Source organism: Misgurnus anguillicaudatus, chromosome 4 (assembly GCF_027580225.2).
Source record: "Misgurnus anguillicaudatus chromosome 4, ASM2758022v2, whole genome shotgun sequence".
NCBI classification, from domain to species: Eukaryota; Metazoa; Chordata; class Actinopteri; order Cypriniformes; family Cobitidae; genus Misgurnus; species Misgurnus anguillicaudatus.
In genome coordinates this window covers 14,382,945-14,401,376 of record NC_073340.2, presented here as the reverse complement: position 1 = coordinate 14,401,376, position 18,432 = coordinate 14,382,945, and the positions used below count along the sequence as shown (strand labels likewise).

At 36.2% G+C, this 18,432-nt stretch overlaps 1 protein-coding gene across 1 annotated transcript; it reads left to right on the top strand.

Annotated features, from left to right (window-relative positions):
• Positions 1-1,935: 1,935 nt before the first annotated feature.
• Positions 1,936-18,361, top strand: atp2a1l (ATPase sarcoplasmic/endoplasmic reticulum Ca2+ transporting 1, like). Its single transcript, XM_073866760.1, has 23 exons — positions 1,936-2,227; positions 3,347-3,364; positions 3,559-3,641; positions 5,827-5,944; positions 6,055-6,180; positions 7,372-7,452; positions 7,668-7,753; positions 11,760-12,057; positions 12,436-12,606; positions 12,720-12,804; positions 12,902-13,004; positions 13,089-13,243; positions 13,307-13,424; positions 13,617-13,835; positions 13,957-14,068; positions 14,168-14,391; positions 14,478-14,698; positions 14,773-14,975; positions 15,063-15,148; positions 15,243-15,376; positions 15,818-15,935; positions 16,018-16,135; positions 18,063-18,361. Exons 1-23 carry the CDS (start codon positions 2,110-2,112, stop codon positions 18,077-18,079), a joined length of 3,012 nt encoding a protein of 1,003 aa, XP_073722861.1. The 5' UTR covers positions 1,936-2,109; the 3' UTR covers positions 18,080-18,361.
• Positions 18,362-18,432: the final 71 nt, after the last annotated feature.

Here is an 18,432-nt window from a genome sequence, read left to right as displayed (position 1 = left end):
GAACACACTTGACAAGGCACTGTAAGTGAAAAGAATACACATATGTAATGTAATGTTTTATGTCATACAATTTCTTTGAGTTATAAAAGGATACACCTTACACAAGAGACCACACACCGAAAAGTTTGAGAACCACTGGTTAAGAGTATGTGAACAATGTAAAGTATTTTCATTTGGTGTCACGATAAAATACCTCCCAATTTTGTAAAGTTTTACATTTTTATGCATTTGGCAGATGGTTTTGTGCACATTGCATTTAAGGTTTGCAATAACAAGAGGAGTGACTATAGCGTCATTCTTAATTTGTGGTGACAAGTGGTGGCCATCTTCTTTATAGTTAAAATATTCTTATTTAACCAATAATATCTGCACGCTTGTTTTCTGTAGGGTGGGAAAGTACAGGACATATCAAAAGTTGAATGAAAAAAAACTTGAAATTTAATTCAATTTGAGAGATTTCATGTGTAACAAATCTAGGATGCAATAGCAAAAATTTAACATTTTTAACACCAATAAAGTTATTTTTATCTATATTTTGTGAATAATCAATTTATTTTTATGCAAAGTTTGCAACTGTTGGTCATTTTTATTCTTTTTTTTTTTAAATTACTGACAATTGCATCTGTTGTATTATATTGAAGACTTACAAAGTTTGTAAATCATGTCACACAGTCACATGTCAGAAAAATACCAGCATTTAATATGTTCAAATAATGGCAGAGGACAATCATTTCTGCAATTATTGATTTTATTTGTTTTAAACTGTAAGGACATCAAAGAATCTGTTTGTGTTAGTGGCCAGTATAGAGTCCAATCTGACTTTAATTTATTATATTGGTATGAGGTATTTATCATTTTCTATTTTTTTATCTATTCTAATGAACATTACAGGTTTGAGGTATGTACCAGTATGTACCTCTAAGGTACCAATATGCACCTTTAGATACAAAAACTATGTACCTTCATGTACCTTTTTAGTGTATTGTTATTGTGAAGTTAATGAATCCCCCAGTAGATTGTAAGAGATATACCCCTATGTGAAACCTGACTGTTTCTTAAAGGAGTGGGGGCAGGATTGTGAAATATTACATCTTGTTAAGCTTACTGAAGCTTATTGAGTACGTACTCTTCCTGAAATTATGTAGTTTGTATGTTAGAGGTTGAATAAAGACAACCAAATCCAATACTATATCCCCAAATATGCTTAGTGAAACATTGAATATTAAAGTACAATATATGTTCTACCCGTATGTGCAAACATGTATGTGTTAAAAAACATTGTAGTTTGTGTAAAGGACAGGTTAAAACTAGATGGGCCTGGGCTTTTGGTGATCATACGGGCTTGCTGACAAGTCTTCAAACCCTTATTAAACCATCAAAAAAGACCAGCTTAACCAGCATGGGTATAATTATCTTAGATTATTAATTTAAAAAATAATAATTTGATTTGTGTAATGTTGAATTAGATCTAAAAAAAAATTCTTTACAAAAAAATGTCTTGTTCGTGCCAATCCAAAGTGAGGACCTCAGTGTGGTACTCACTTGCTTAAGCCTCCATGTAACGACACTCCTTTAATGCTTGTACCAAATTAACCTACCGGCACCTCTATAGACCCCCCTCCCTGCATCGGAGGCCATTTGACACATCACTCACTTTCTTCTGTCTCCTACTCTCTCACCTTCTCCTCTCTCCTTATTCCACTGACCATGCATGTTCCAAAAACAGATCAACTTTTCATTTGAACGGTTGTCCCCCTCTTGCTCCTTGCCCACCCTGTTACCCCCCAGTTCATCAAGTAGGAGATGTCCAACCCCTTGACTATGACCCTGCCCTGCGGAGCCATATGCAATAGACTGAGATTCTGGGGTGTGGCGATAAACAACGTTGACCAATGGAGCAGCTGGCCGCAGTATAAAACACCAGACAAACGTGAATCATTCGCTCTTTCTGTCAGTCCATCACTCCTGTAAGGAGGGGGTCCAAGTAACGGGGACAGATTTTGCAGATACAGAGAACAAGAAGAGCAATAGTAACGATCACTGTAAAGCCCGGATAGAGCCGTTTAACAAAGCTTTTCTTACTCCCGAAGTTCCTTCACTCCTGCCAGGATGGAGGACGCTTATGCCAAGAACACGGCCGAATGTCTGGCCTACTTTGGGGTTAATGAGACCACTGGCCTTACCCCTGATCAATTCAAGAGGAACCTGACCAAGTACGGCTATAATGGTGAGATCAATGAGATGCATGGAGCGGTTGTGTAGAAAACACCTTGAATGTTGGAAACATCGAAAGGCACAACTCAACTTTTGGGTTTAACCTTGGAATAGCGATAATGGTAAACACAACGGCATAGACTCTGGGAGACTTTTAGTTCATATGTTGGCTTTGGGATGAATGCATGATGGATGTTTTATGATAGTCTGAAATGTCAGTGACATTTGAAGTGACATCAACAGGTTGTAGCCCAGACGCTGAGAGGCATATATTGAAAATAGCCTGAGGCAAAGGGGGAGAAGGAAAGAAAGACAGGTGATGGCACAGGGGTCTTGCTTGGTCATTTGAGACATCTCACTGGGTGAACGGTATTTAGGCAGATGGGGGAGGGCAGATCCTTAGATGCTGGCTGAAATTGCCCTGTGAGGTCATATAGGCTACTGTCATTGCAAAGCCATGATATACAAAACAGGCATCCCTTTGAAGAGAGCCTTTGGCATGGACAAGCACTTTTTACTTCAAATGAAATTCCTGAACTGGAAAGAAATTAATGTAATTCAAATTAATATATTGATAATAATTAATTGAAAACATTTTAATGGTTTCATAATTAATTGAGTGAATATTAAAACGTATATTTCAAATATCAAAATTTATTAAAAAATATTTAAAAAATAGATTTAATTTTTTTTACAAAGCCTGTCAATTTTTTTGACAAATCTTACTTGATACTGAGGTTATCATATTTAGGTGTGAAAGTTTGTCCATTCAGATTTTATAAAACACTTTTAACAGTGTATAATTTTGCATCAGCAATATACTCTACAACTGATTATAAGTTCATCTTTCTAGTAAAAGTTTTTTTTAATATTCTGCATAATTTCTAGTTATTTTGTCCACATACACCCTTCAATTTCAATTTTCATATATTTTATATGTTTACCACCCTAGTTAATGTAAATTTCATGATATTAATGATCATAATTCATTCATCTTTTGTTTGTCAAGAAACTTTGCTATAATGGTTAATTTAAGTAACAACATTGCTGTTGTAATGAATATTGGTCAGCATATTTATACTAACTTAATTATTTCTATCTTTCTTTCTTTTCTGTCTACTTTAAACCTCAGAGCTGCCAGCTGAAGAGGGTGAGTATGTTTTTTTGCTAATAAAGTTATAAAACTTTTTCAACTCTTCGAGACCTTATAGAAACATACCAATAATGATAATTGATAATCAAAATATATAATCAAAAGATATTATATTATATTTATATCAATAGATTAATAATAATAAATATTTAGAAAATTTAGGAAATAAACTAATCTTCTGTTCCTCGCAGGAAAGACCATCTGGGAGCTGGTTGTGGAGCAGTTTGAGGATCTGTTGGTCAGAATTTTGCTGCTTGCTGCCTGCATCTCTTTTGTAAGTTAATGACAAGTAAACAATTTAAAGACACCAAATACAACCCAAAGTAAAAATGATATACCTATTTACAAGTTCACAATTGTGTGTTTTTGGGCATTAGAGCAGATGAAACAGTTTTTTCTAAGCTCCACCAAACACATTCATGATTCCAACAGCATTGAATATGTTGTCATGAAAGTTGCGATAAGTTTTAACTACGATAAGTAGTCCTTATAAAAAGTCCTTAAAAGACAATTGCATTGGAATTGTATTGTGAAATATACATTTTCACCCACTCTTCATTTAAAGTATTGTACTATTTATGTAGATAAGTCTTCATGGGTATTGGTTTCATAAAGTCTCTCAGTGTATAGATATATCTTTGTCATTTATGGTCATTACGCTCTTTCAGACCTACCCTTTAAACTTAGTGGTGTGTCTTATAACCAGCTGTTGTAGTGTAGGTTTTCATATGGACTTGATGTTACAGTGTAAGATGAACCACAAGCATCTATATGGTGTTATGCAACATGGCACACATGCAAGTTTGGCATGTATTTGCACACATGTACTAAGAATGTGTGGTTACGAAATGATACACAGCACTTTGTACAGTGACATGCGGCATCAGCCTTACTCTTTAAAACTTGTAATATGATCGAGGCACTGTAGCACTTTTTACTGGATCAGCCTTATTTATGTGGACACTGATGGTGTCATTTTTAGTAGGAAAGTGTCCGTAAGATGTAGGCTTGGGGGTTAGAAGTTAGAGTTGACTACGTGGGATATTAATGTCTAACTCCCTCCTCTCTGCGCCTCGGCCTGCTGTTCCAATGTCCTTAGAAGGAAAATATCAAGGAGCACGGAAGAAGGGTGAGAGGGAGAAGAGGTTTATTTTAAGAAAGACTCAAGTCAAAGGGAGAAACTCTATCCTTCGGTAAAGGTCAGGAGAGATGTATACAGGGATGGAGCAGAAAAATCGAATGTAGGGTAGATATAAGGGACAAAGTCTGTTGTGCAACAATATTGAGTAACAAGTTTTTGATGGGTTATTTATGTATGCCTTGGTGTTGCACAAGAAGAGAAATGAGGAAACCACATGATTGTTAGTATCAGATTATAGTGTTTCTTGTCTAAATAACCAATGTTTAAAATGGGTCAAGTGATCCCATACACCTTCAATATATATATTATTATATTTCACACTGAGAAAACCTACATAAGAAAATCTTTAATATTTTTTTAAATACAATATTTTATAGGTAATCAAATAATATTATATATGACTGTGACGTTCCCAAGAAAGTGCTAAACTGAATGCTGCATATACACAGTCTGCTAAACAGATATAGACGGTTTCATCGGATGCACGTGCGGTGAAGTGATGCGCGTCAGGTCCGAACTTTACTTCCGGTTTCAGTTTTTTTAATGGTCTGACTAGTTGCTAAACTGAACTCTTGAACAAATACCTCGTCAAAAATAACAAATGTTTTGGTTTCCTAGGTAATCTACATGTTGTTTATTTTGCTTGTTATATAAATAAACTACGTTTAAAGTACTTTGTTGTTATTTATTCTTAGCGAAGTTTACCGGAAGTTACGTGTTGACCACTAAAACCGCTTGTTTATGTTGTTACTGCTGAAACCGTCTATAACCTGATATAAGGGTGTTTTAAAGTCACAATGAAACAGAAGTAGACATTGTCTTATTTGCCCCAACGTGGCACATATCCGAGTGAAACGGCTTCTGAAATAAGGACAAAGGTACGGGAGGACCTAATTTCATCTGTTGAAAACTCATTGGATCTTTAGAAGTTAGGATATGTTGCTAATTGCTAATCGCTAATTGCTAACCGCCCTCTTGCCATTCCTCATGACTTCTAGTTCACTAATATACATTTTTTCCAGCAGTTCCTGCTAATAGTGAAAAACACTTTTTATGATGAGAAGATCCTAAATCAATATTCAATACTATACAAATGAAGGGGATTTTTTTTATTGAAGATTATGAGGGCACATACATTTTAAAAAAATAATAACGCTTACAGAAAAATCATTTGTAAAAACAAATGCCACAATATTTCAAAAGCAATGAAAGGTTTTCATTTCAATTTCATCGTGACTTTAAATATGACCCACTGACTGGAAACAAAATAATATGTGTCTTATGTTGGTCTTTCATTTATCCTTGTTTTTGCTGGCAGGTGCTGGCTTGGTTTGAAGAGGGTGAGGAAACAGTCACTGCCTTCGTTGAGCCTTTTGTCATCTTGCTCATTCTTATTGCCAATGCTGTCGTCGGTGTCTGGCAGACACGTAATGCAGTGTTACAAAATCAAATTTTAGTAGCAAAATGAATGCATAATTATTGCACATACAAATTTTTGTATATAAATCAAGCAAATATCTATCCGTCATACAGACACGTAATGCAGAGAGCGCCATTGAGGCACTGAAGGAGTATGAGCCCGAGATGGGCAAGGTCTACCGTTCTGACAGAAAGAGCGTCCAGATGATCAAGGCCAGAGAGATTGTCCCCGGTGACATTGTAGAGGTTTCTGGTAAGATTTCTTCTGAAAATATATTTTTAAGTTGATTTTTCTTCATTACATTAATGACCTACTATTTGCCAAATGTACAGTATATGAGCCATACTTCATACTCCAACATTTATTGTAGTGAAAATGGTCTATTGCATACTGCTTGAAATAGTTATCTTTACATAATGCAAAGTTTAGATACTGTTGTTTTTAAATGGAAGGCAGTATACTGTGAAGTAAGCGTGCTAATATTTCAATTTGCACCAAAAACTCAATTAAACACCACTGATTGGCCATTACATGCATCTGCTCAACAGGGACGACTGTGATTGGTTGTAATTCTCAGTACTGCAAAAATAATGCGCATAAAGTAATCCAATGCAGCGTGGAAAGATCTAATTCTGTCATCGACGCTTGTCTTCATTTTCACATTTTATTTTGATCATGACAGTCATAATAATTTTTTGGTTTAATTGTATAGGGTCATGTTTGCTCTTTGTCTTAAGTTTAGGGGGCATTTTTATTCGTCTTGGTTGCATTTTTTACCAAAGGCCCTCAGTAATTTCCGACCCTGAGACGCAAACGGACCATCTATCGTTAAATGACTAATAAAGGGACTCAATTGACTGGGATGGATGCATTTAAATATGATGGATGCATTTAAATTTAAGTCAAGTCCTGTTATGTGATTTTGGGGAATTGAGAGACAGACAGTTTTATTTCTGAAGCGTTTTTTTTTTTATCATTTTTCTCTGAAGACAGAGTCTGCCTCATGAGTCGTAAGAGTAGATTGACGTTGCTTTCAACCAATAAAAACAGAAAATTCTGACATTTTCTGGTGTTGATTGGTTAGGACCGTCTACAACCCTTCCTTAAACCCTTAACATAGCCCGCCCAGATTGCTTTTAACCAATGTATAAATTGTAGTAAAATAAAATATGAATGATGTCTAAATTCTGTTTGGGTGGGCAAGAGAGATTCCTAAAGCAGGCCTTGGTCTCATGTGAGTGTTGAGACATTAAAGTTGGGCAGACATGACAAAATCTACAGCGTCAGGTTAGATCATGTCATTGGTGGTGCATTGGCGTCAGTATATCTCAGGTGGCAAGTGGCTAACAGAAGAGTGCTTGGTTTTGTGTATTGCTGAAATATCTATAAATGTTTTTCTTTGTTCCTATGTTACCGTACTGATCCCTCTTTCCTCTTCCCCAGTTGGTGATAAAGTCCCCGCTGACATCAGGATTACTGCAATCCGTTCCACCACCCTTCGTGTTGACCAGTCTATCCTGACCGGTGAGTATCTCTAACATTGTACTTTGCAGCATGGCAAATCTAAGGCCCAATCCCATTTCTCTGTCTTACCCCTTACATGAATCTGCAAACTAAGGGGTAGGGGTAACGGGTAAGACAGAGAAATGGGATTGGGCCATCAGATGACCCCCTTTATTGAGCAGCCTATTTCAGGATTTTTATTGTAATTCTATATAAGCAAGATTAACTCTGTGTAGGCGAGTCCGTCAGTGTCATCAAGCACACCGACCCTGTCCCCGACCTTAGAGCTGTCAACCAGGACAAGAAGAACATGCTCTTCTCTGTAAGTAACAATCTGTCATTTTCTATCCTATCATTTTTCCATGACCTAGCAATAAATCTAACCTTGAAATTTGATAGGGTTGATAGTGGCTTGTACAGGTTTATTCATAATAAGCCTCAAGTTTCTAAACCGGCCCTAAAATAAGAGGGATTTTTTTTGTTGATCCGTTTGGGTAACGCTTTAGATTACAGCCCGGAAAGTACTGCGTAAGTACAGTGAATTTACAGTGTATGTTTCTGTAATTATAGTATACTTATGAAGTACGTACGTGTAATTATAAGGGAACCATTTATAATATTTGGGGAATAAAGGGGTAACAACCAGGAAATATACAAATAATATATGCAGTAAAGTATTGCGTTAGTACAGCGAATTTACAGCGTATGTTTCTGTAATTATAGTATACTTATGAAGTACGTACGTGTAATTATAAGGGAACAATTTATAATATTTGGGGAACAAATGACTTATATGCTAAAAAGGTGGGAAATTACAAATTATTTATACAGTAAGTAATTCATAACTTTGGACTAACAATTCAAATATTAGGCCTACGTGATATTTTATCATTTCATGATGCATGATGAAGGAGATCACTAAACAACAAAACTTGAAAGTTTATGCTATTTTTTAGTGCGATACAATTTATTTAGAATTTTCAATAAAGGTTACTTACCTTAAGAAAGAAAAAGAGTACAGGAATTTGTTGGGTCATCAAGCAAAATTAAAAATAGGCAAGGCAACTATGGTGAAAACAAAGCAAGCAAAACTAGAACTACACTCTTAGAACAAATGTGTTAAAAACAACACATTAGTGTTGATTCTGGGACGACACACTAAATGCGTTGTCCCAGAATACACCCATCTCTGTGTTATTATGGAAACAACACATTTTGTGTTACTTTTAACACAACTTGTGTTATATTTTAACACAAAATGACACATAATGTGTTAAAATTACACATAATGTGTTAAAAACTTAACACACAAAGATGTGTAAAAAATAGGGCTGTCAATAGATTAAAATATTTAATCTAGATTAATCGCATGATTTCAAGAGTTCATTTTTATCTGTTCTATTTACTTAAATGTAACACTTTTCAAGTTTTTTATGTTCTAGTCAGCATGGATGTGGACAAATATATATCCTATAGACCTTTTGCGAGTCGACGTCACAGTTACGTTATGCGCGCATGTGGTGGCAGAAAAACAGTAGAAATGAATGAGACACGAGTGAAACGAACAATATAACTCACTAGAAAATGTTTTGTTGTGCTGTTGAGTGTAAGAATAGAAATTGCCAAAATAGATGACCTTCATTTTTATAGTATACTGTCGTCGAAGACACCATTTGAAGATAGACGTAGGTGTTTATGGTTGCAATAAGCCCTCAACCGGACAGACTGGAGTGATGAAATCATTTGGAAATCTTGTAATAATTACAATGGAAAATAATTAGAGAAGATATCCGGTGTTCTGTCCAAGTCTGATCCCTCTATTGTGTTTCTTATAGCGTTTTCATCACGTTACGTTTATAATTTATTTAGAAAGATTAAAGATTTGAATGAGTTCGTAATATCAATAATATTACCATTTATTAAAGTTTTTATATTTTTTTCATTTTCTATTACTTCTTTTTACCTTATATCTTAGCCTATGTCTTCTTCCTGTTTGTTCTAAATTATGATGTTTACAAATAAATATATAAACATAGCACACACACACACACACAGGATGTAAAGTGTTAATAATATATAAACAGGCCTATTCAAATTAATTTGTATGTAAACATAATAGTTTTAGAACAAACACGTAGGCTATAAATATAAAGAAGAAATTGAAAACAGGAAAATTATTAAATATTTAATAAATGATATTATACAGAATACATGATAGTATTGCTCTTATAAGTACTTCAGCGATTCATATTGTAAAAATAATTGATTTACCAATAAAAAACAATACATATACATTACATACATGCACACATATCAGTAGCCAAGCCATTTAAACTTTTAATTTATTTAAAAAATAAAGGTAACTTGGTGAAAACGTTATAAGAAACAGACTTCTACAGAACACCGGATCCATAAAAATCACAGTTTAACGCTAAAACACTTCACACAACTATTGCAGAGCTGTCACTTTCTGCCACCAGCTGGGCTCCGCCCACAAAAACGTCATCTCAGTTTGCAAACACGCAAAAGGTCTATATGCAAATGTATGTTCACAACAGCCTGTTTACATTTTCAACAGAACCATCAGTCAGTTTTATATATGATTTCCCTTTAGAAGACCTTGTTCTTTCTCATTTCTGTTTGCTGCTGCATCATTTGGGACCTGTGCTGGCAAATTGAGTTGGGATGAGCAAATTTTAAAAATGTGTTATTTATATTTTAACATTCTCTATTAAAAAACTTCAAAACATTAACGCGTTAATTTTGACAGCCCTAGTAAAAAATTAACACATCCTTTCTAAGAGTGTATTTTCTGAAGTTACTGTGTAAATATACCATTGTTTTGTGTTGTTACAGTCTAAGTCAAGTTTTTACCCCCTTGTTTCACGTAGTTACAGAGTAAATACAGCATCTGCGGGCTGTAAATTAAAATGACACTTGTTACCCCCTTCGCTGAAAAAAATTATTCATTGAATTTAATCATTTTTTTAAGGTAAGTGGTTGCAATCAATTTAGATAAGCTACATTTTAACAAAAGTTTTATATTTTATTTTACTTTACTAATCTTTTTTGTTTAAATGTAGCTTAAATAAATTGACTGCAATTAAATTCAATGAATCATTTTTTTCAGTGAATTGTTTCACGTAGTTAAAGAGTAAATACAACATCTGCGGGCTGTAAATTAAAGTGGCACTTGTTACCCCTTTGTCCCCAAAATATTATAAATTGTTCCCTTAAAATTACACGTATGTACTTTTTAAGTACACTATAATTACAGAAATGTATGCTTTAAATTCGCTGTACTTGCACAGTACTTTACTGCATATATTATTTGTATTTTTCCTGGTTGTTACCCCTTTATTCCCCAAATATTATAAATTGTTCCCTTATAATTACACGTACGTACTTCATAAGTAAACTATAATTACAGAAACATACGCTGTAAATTCGCTGTACTTACCCAGTACTGGGCTGTAATCTAAAGCATTACATGTTTTTTAAGCTGCTAATCCATCTCTACGTCTGACCATATCCTTAAGCGTAACCTTAAAGAGACACTCAACTTTTTTTGAAAATATGCTCTTTTTCACATTTGATTTTTGCCGTTTTGTAGTCCATTCGGCTGATCTCCGGGTCTGGCGGTGCCACTTTTAGCATAGCTTGGCATAATGCATGGAGTCTGATTAGACCAGTAGCATCTTTACTGTCATTCTGGCGTAATAATCAAGGACTTTGCTGCTGTAACATGGCTGCAGCAGACGTAGTGATATTGCCAGAAAATAGTTCCCTTGGTTACTTATAATAGCTGAGGACTATTTTCAGGTGCTGTGTAATATCATTGCGCCTCCTGCAGCCATGTTACAGCAGCAAAGTTCTTGATTATTACGTCAGAATGAGAGTATAGTTAATAGCCATATCTGCCTAGAAAATGGCAACTTTTAATTTTCCGTTGGTGTTAGTACACAATGTAACTACAGAAAAGTCAAGTTTTTAATAGAAAAAATATCAAACCTCTTTGGTTATTTTTTAGTGTGATGCTAATGGTCTAATCAGATTCGGTGGATTGTGCTGAGCTGTGCTGGTGGTGGTGCCCCCAGGCCCGGAGATCGGCTGGATGGATTCCAAAACGATAAAAATCAAATGCTTAACTCCAGGGAAGCTGGAAAATGGGCATTTTTTCTTTAAAAAGTTTAAAGTGTCCCTTTAACAGTAAAATCTGATTTGTTAAAGCAATTTTGCTTCAGGACCAGGCGTTAATAAAAAAAAAACATCTATTTAGCTTAATAATGTTAAGCCATTTTTTTCACAATTTATTCTCCCACACGTAGGGCACAAACATTGCTTCTGGCAAAGCTATTGGCGTTGCTGTTGCTACTGGCGTGTCTACTGAGATTGGCAAGATCCGTGACCAGATGGCTGCCACCGAGCAGGAGAAGACCCCACTGCAGCAGAAACTGGATGAATTTGGTGAACAGCTCTCTAAGGTTATCACTCTGATCTGCATTGCTGTCTGGATGATCAACATTGGCCACTTCAACGACCCTGTCCATGGTGGATCCTGGATCCGTGGTGCCGTTTATTACTTTAAGATTGCCGTCGCCCTGGCTGTGGCTGCCATCCCAGAAGGTGAGGATGATCATGCATGCAACCACATTGGCAGACACTTTCAAAATGACAATATGGCATTTTCAAAGTATAGACTTTTGCACGACCAAATGAGCTACAGGAACATTAGTTAGCATAGGCATTGCTAGACCCATCTCAGCATCCATAATTCCAATCATTAGAGACACGATGTCTAATATAATATGTATCTAAATATGTTTATTTAAAAAAGTAAGCTATGCGAGATTCAAATTCACAACCTCTTGACCAGAATGCCATATCAGCACTCCACTATTTAAAAGAACACTGAGATATAGTTCAGTTGGATATTACTTTAAAAACGTTTTCAAATTAGTTATAAATATAATATAAATATTCTTTCATCTTCCTTGCTCTCAGGTTTGCCTGCTGTCATCACTACCTGCCTGGCTCTTGGTACTAGACGTATGGCCAAGAAAAACGCCATTGTCCGTTCTCTGCCCTCTGTGGAGACCCTGGGCTGCACCTCCGTCATCTGCTCTGATAAGACTGGCACTCTGACCACCAACCAGATGTGTGTGACCAAAATGTGTTCAGAGACCTGTTCCCATTCACATACATACATCCAGTAAAGTGTTACCCATTTAATTGTAGACATATATTTACTTCCGGACTAAGATAAAGGCATGTGTCTTTACAGATGTTCATCATTGACAAAGTTGAGGGTGATCATGTTGAACTTGACTGCTTTGATATCTCTGGCTCCAAGTACACCCCTGAGGGTGAGGTGTAAGTACACAATCAAACGTTTCTCCAAAATAGTATCTAAACAGACGTTGAAGTATCTTGGGTAATCCTAATCTAAATCATAAATGTAATCCCTCAGATCAAAGTTGGGTGCTCGTGTTGATTGCAGTCAGTATGACGGTTTGGTTGAGTTGTCCACCATCTGTGCCCTGTGCAACGATTCCTCCCTTGACTACAACGAGGTAGGTGTACATTGTTTCAGACATTTTTTTTATTCTGTGATATCTAGTTTTCTATGATTAAGACTCTCTTGATGTTTCTTACAGTCCAAGAAGATCTATGAGAAAGTTGGCGAGGCCACTGAGACTGCTCTGTGCTGCTTAGTTGAAAAGATGAATGTGTTCAAGAGCAATGTCAACAATCTGTCCAAGGTCGAGAGAGCCAATGCCTGCTGCAGTGTAAGTACTGGAGAAAACCACTAGTAATAAGAGCTAATAAGAGCTAATATAAAACTCAAATGTGTCTCTACTGTCACCTTGTGCAGTGTTATTAAGCAACTAATGAAGAAGAACTTCACTCTGGAGTTCTCCCGTGACAGGAAATCTATGTCTGTGTATTGTACCCCTACCAAAGGTGATGCAGGCTGCAAAATGTTTGTTAAGGTACGTTCTCATTATTTCACCATAAAATAGCCTATTCCAAAAATGTTCATGCTTTCCCGGATATGCACCATGGTATTGTTTTAATAAACACAAATGTTTGGGAGGCAATCATTATGTTTATAGAATTATTGGTTTGATGTCTTAATCTGGTTGACATGTATCACAGTTTCACTCTTCTTGCTATTAAAATAGGGAGCTCCTGAGGGTGTGATTGACAGGTGTACATATGTGCGTGTTGGCTCTACTCGCGTGCCCTTGACTGATGTTGTAAAGGATAAGATCATGGCCATTATCAAGGAGTGGGGTACCGGCCGTGATACCCTGCGTTGTTTGGCCCTCGCCACACGTGATTATCCCTTGAAGGTTGAGGAAATGAAACTTGATGACTCTACTAAATTTGCTGAATATGAGGTAAACACTAACACCATAGGTTGTGATACATGCCGTGCAACATTCCCCATCAGCATCAATATGTGCTCCACATATGGGGGTGACACGTTTGACACTCTCTGTCTTCTTCCCTGTTCCTCAGACTGACTTGACCTTTGTTGGCTGTGTTGGTATGCTGGACCCTCCCCGTAAAGAAGTTACTAGTTCTATTGAACTCTGCAGGGCTGCTGGCATTCGTGTTATCATGATCACTGGTGACATATGTCCACATCTTTATTCCTTTCATCACCTTTATATTCTGTTGTTGCTCAAGTCTACCACATAACAAAAGAATCTTAAATAACAATTTCCAGGTGACAATAAGGGTACAGCTGTTGCTATCTGCCGTCGCATTGGCATCTTTGCCGAGGATGAGGATGTGACAGGCAGGGCTTTCACTGGCCGTGAGTTTGATGACCTGCCCCGCTCTGAGCAGGGTGATGCTGTCCGCAGAGCCTGTTGTTTTGCTCGTGTTGAACCTTCCCACAAGTCTAAGATTGTTGAGTTCCTGCAGGGCTTTGATGAGATTACCGCTATGGTAAGATGAACACGTTTTACGAAGCAAGATCACCTTGTGGAATGATTTACCCTTTGAGACCTTTGAGATAATTTGTTTCCTCTATGACTGGTGATGGTGTCAACGATGCCCCTGCCTTGAAAAAGGCAGAGATTGGCATTGCCATGGGCTCTGGCACTGCCGTTGCCAAGTCAGCCTCTGAGATGGTCCTGGCCGACGACAACTTCTCTTCCATTGTAGCCGCTGTTGAGGAAGGCAGAGCTATTTACAACAACATGAAGCAGTTCATCCGATATCTGATTTCTTCAAACGTTGGAGAGGTCGTCTGGTGAGAATCCATGACATGCTGAAAACCTAATGCCCTTGTTTGATATCTTGTGTAATGACACCCTTATTTTCCAGTATTTTCTTGACTGCTGCTCTTGGTCTGCCTGAGGCTCTGATCCCAGTGCAGCTGCTGTGGGTGAACTTGGTAACTGATGGTCTGCCCGCTACCGCTTTGGGCTTCAACCCTCCAGATCTTGATATCATGGGCAAGCCACCTCGCTCTCCCAAAGAGTCTCTCATCTCTGGCTGGCTGTTCTTCAGATACATGACCATTGGAGGTTGGTATCCTCTTCACCTTTTTGAAATAGACCCTTACTCGTGTTTAAGTGTTTAATGTGTGAAAATCATAAACTGATTGTCCTCAGGATATGTGGGTGCCGCCACCGTGGCTGCTGCCGGCTACTGGTTCCTGTATGATGATGAGGGTCCTGGGGTCACCTACTACCAGCTGGTGAGCAAAATCTCCATGATATAATTTTGAACAAAGATAAGATTTATTGTAATTTATGGTGATATCTTGTTCTGTCTGCTGGTTCTTTCTGTAGTCTCACTTCATGCAGTGCCATGATGAAAATGAGGACTTCGTTGGCATTGATTGTGAGGTGTTTGAGGCTGCTCCACCTATGACCATGGCTCTGTCTGTCTTGGTGACAATCGAGATGTGCAATGCCCTGAACAGGTTACACCTTTTATTTGATTTTGTCATACAATCAAGTTGTGGCCTCTCTCTTAATACTGTAGCTCTCTTTCAAAACCTGCTATTTACGAAGGCAGCATTGTAAATAAAATATTCTGCATATGTGGCTGATTTGGATAGCTTTAAAGGCATTCACAACGCGCTGTACAAAGATTGAAATGCACACATTAACAAAGATAGGTATGTATTAATTCATCTAAGTTTAGGTAAGAACATAGTAAAATATTGAAAACGGTGGTGTTTTCCTTTTAGATAGACTCTTTTAACATCCTTTTGGTAATTTACGCAAATCAAAGATTCATCTGAGAGTTGTGTGTTAATTGTTGATTGCAAAATAGTTTGGCATTAACGTGTTATTTAAAAAATGTTACCTTGATACTAAAGGTGGTATTTTTTTTCTTTCTATTATGTCTTTATCTGTAGTTTGTCTGAGAATCAATCTCTGGTGCGCATGCCTCCATGGAGCAATGGCTGGCTGGTGGCCGCCATGACCCTTTCCATGTCCCTCCACTTCATGATCATCTATGTGGACCCATTGCCTGTATGTGTCTCATCTTTATTTCAACCTTTTCTTTACAAATCAAACCTGTCTACTGACCATGATCTTTCTATTCCTCTTACAGATGGTCTTCAAGTTGACTCACTTGAACGTTGAACAATGGCTGGTGGTACTGAAGCTCTCTTTCCCAGTCATCCTCATTGATGAGGTATTGAAGTTTGTCGCCCGTAACTACGTGGACGGTAAGTTCTCCTACATATGTAAATATGCATGTGTGCACATCATTGTAATAGTGTGAATTAATTTACTTTAAAGTATTATCTCTGTATTATTAACTTTTATTTCAATGAGGTATAACCATGTTCCTTGGTTTTAATAAAAATGTCATTTATTCCTCTATCTATCTATCTATCTATCTATCTATCTATCTATCTATCTATCTATCTATCTATCTATCTATCTATCTATCTATCTATCTATCTATCTATCTATCTATCTATCTATCTATCTATCTATCTATCTATCTATCTGATGTATTGAAATATATTTAAAAGTTAGAAGAGCCCCTATTACGTTGCTAAAAATAACATTATTTTGTTGAAACACAATGTGTTTAGGTGGTTTAAAGTTCAAAAAACACTTTATTTTCCACATACCGTTGTAGTCCAAGAAAAGTGATTTCAGTTGGAGACGATAATTCACATCATCGTAGACTTTGGGAATCGTAACTTTGCATATCGTTAACATACTAACACACACTTACACACCAAACGAAATGTAAAAGCATGAAAATGATAATAGGGGCTCTTTAATATATGGCAATATGTCAGATTTCTGTATGGGTTTCTCTGTCAATCAATCATGAACCCCCACCATTCTTTCCTCTTTTTAATCATTTTAACTTTCACACTCATTTAATTCATTTCTCACTAACCTGGTGTATTCACTTCCAGTCTAAACCAGTGCCCCCCTCCCTCAGTTTCAAGTATCAAAAGCAAGGTATCCAACACTTGTCTCTATGTTGTATCCGTCTTTATACCTGTTTTTAGATGTTCATATGTATCTGTTCTTGTACTTGTACTTGTACTTGTATTTTTTTGTATTGGTGTTGCTTTTAGAAAACAAGTGGTTTTAAACTTGTTTTCAAGGTGCTGCTGTCCGCTCTTGTAAGGAGAATCTGTTATTAGGGGGTGTATGCTGATAATCATTTCGCAGACATTTCATCTAACATTTTTTACATTTTATAAGTTAAAAATGTAAATGTTTGGTTTTAACTTCAGGTTAAGTGAAAGTGTACAGTATGTTTTAGATTGTAATTGGTCAATGATTGATCTATATATACTGTGAAAACATAATGTCATGGCAATCGCCCACCAACGTGTTGGGAATGGTTTCCTTACCAAGGTTTAGATGTCTTGTTTAGTTTTTCTTGTTATTTATCGGTTAATTTACATGTTATGATATATATACTATAACTTGCATGCTCTGAACGTACCCTTATAACTCCACTTTTCATTAAATTTGTTACATATTTCATGTAAAATTAACTTTAGTGGCATTAAAACATGTTGACTAATGAGTTTTATGGTGACAAATTAATATTAAAGGGCCAGACTTTCAAATTGATTCAACTTGTATTTTTAACCCTATAATCTGAGACATGTTATCTAAAACCATTAAGATGTTGCGCTTCCTTTATTGCTAATTACATGTTTTTGTGCTCTTTGACTCTTAATGTTAATGTTAACACTGTAAATGAATGCCTGGTTTTCAGTGTCACACTTTGTATTATAGCGTATGCTTGTGAATGTTTGTGTGCAGGCAAGAAGTAAAGAAATAAGTCAGAAACTAACATTTGTCAAATTTAGCATGTCTTATATAAAATGCATTCAATTAAGATTTGATAACTATGACAGAATGTTCTTTTGCGGTTCCTTCAAATGCTTCTGGTCATTGCAATAGAACAAAAGACAGTAAAAAAAACTTTTGCATGAGAAAAACTTACATTTCTGTTATTTACTTAAAGTTAAAATTGTGTGCATGTATAATTATTAACGATTATTTGTTAAACATAGAGTAGAACTCGCATGAGGCCCTTATACTGCTTATTTTCTGAGTGATCTGTGTTGAACAACTGCTAAATAAAACTCCTTTCTGAATGACTTCCAGTTATGGTACCGGTGTAGAGATGAAAAGTGGGAGTGAACGAAACGGGAGATGATGATGAGAAGAGGAAAGAATGGAGGAAGACGAAAAAGGAAAGAGTGTTTAACATCCAGAGAAACTTCCACGAGTCCGTTTACAACACAGAGAGGACAAAATCATCAGAAAATGATACAAAAAATCATAAAAAATCAAAAATACAATGTTGTTGCAGAGATTAATATATAGGTCAACCCTTTCCAAAATAGTGTTTGATTTACGAAGTATTGTATTCTTAAAATTACTAATAAATGTATTAAAACACATTTTTTGTTTAAATTGTACTGTTTTGAGTTGTCTTCCTTTTCTAGTCATTTATTTTATATTCATTTGTTCA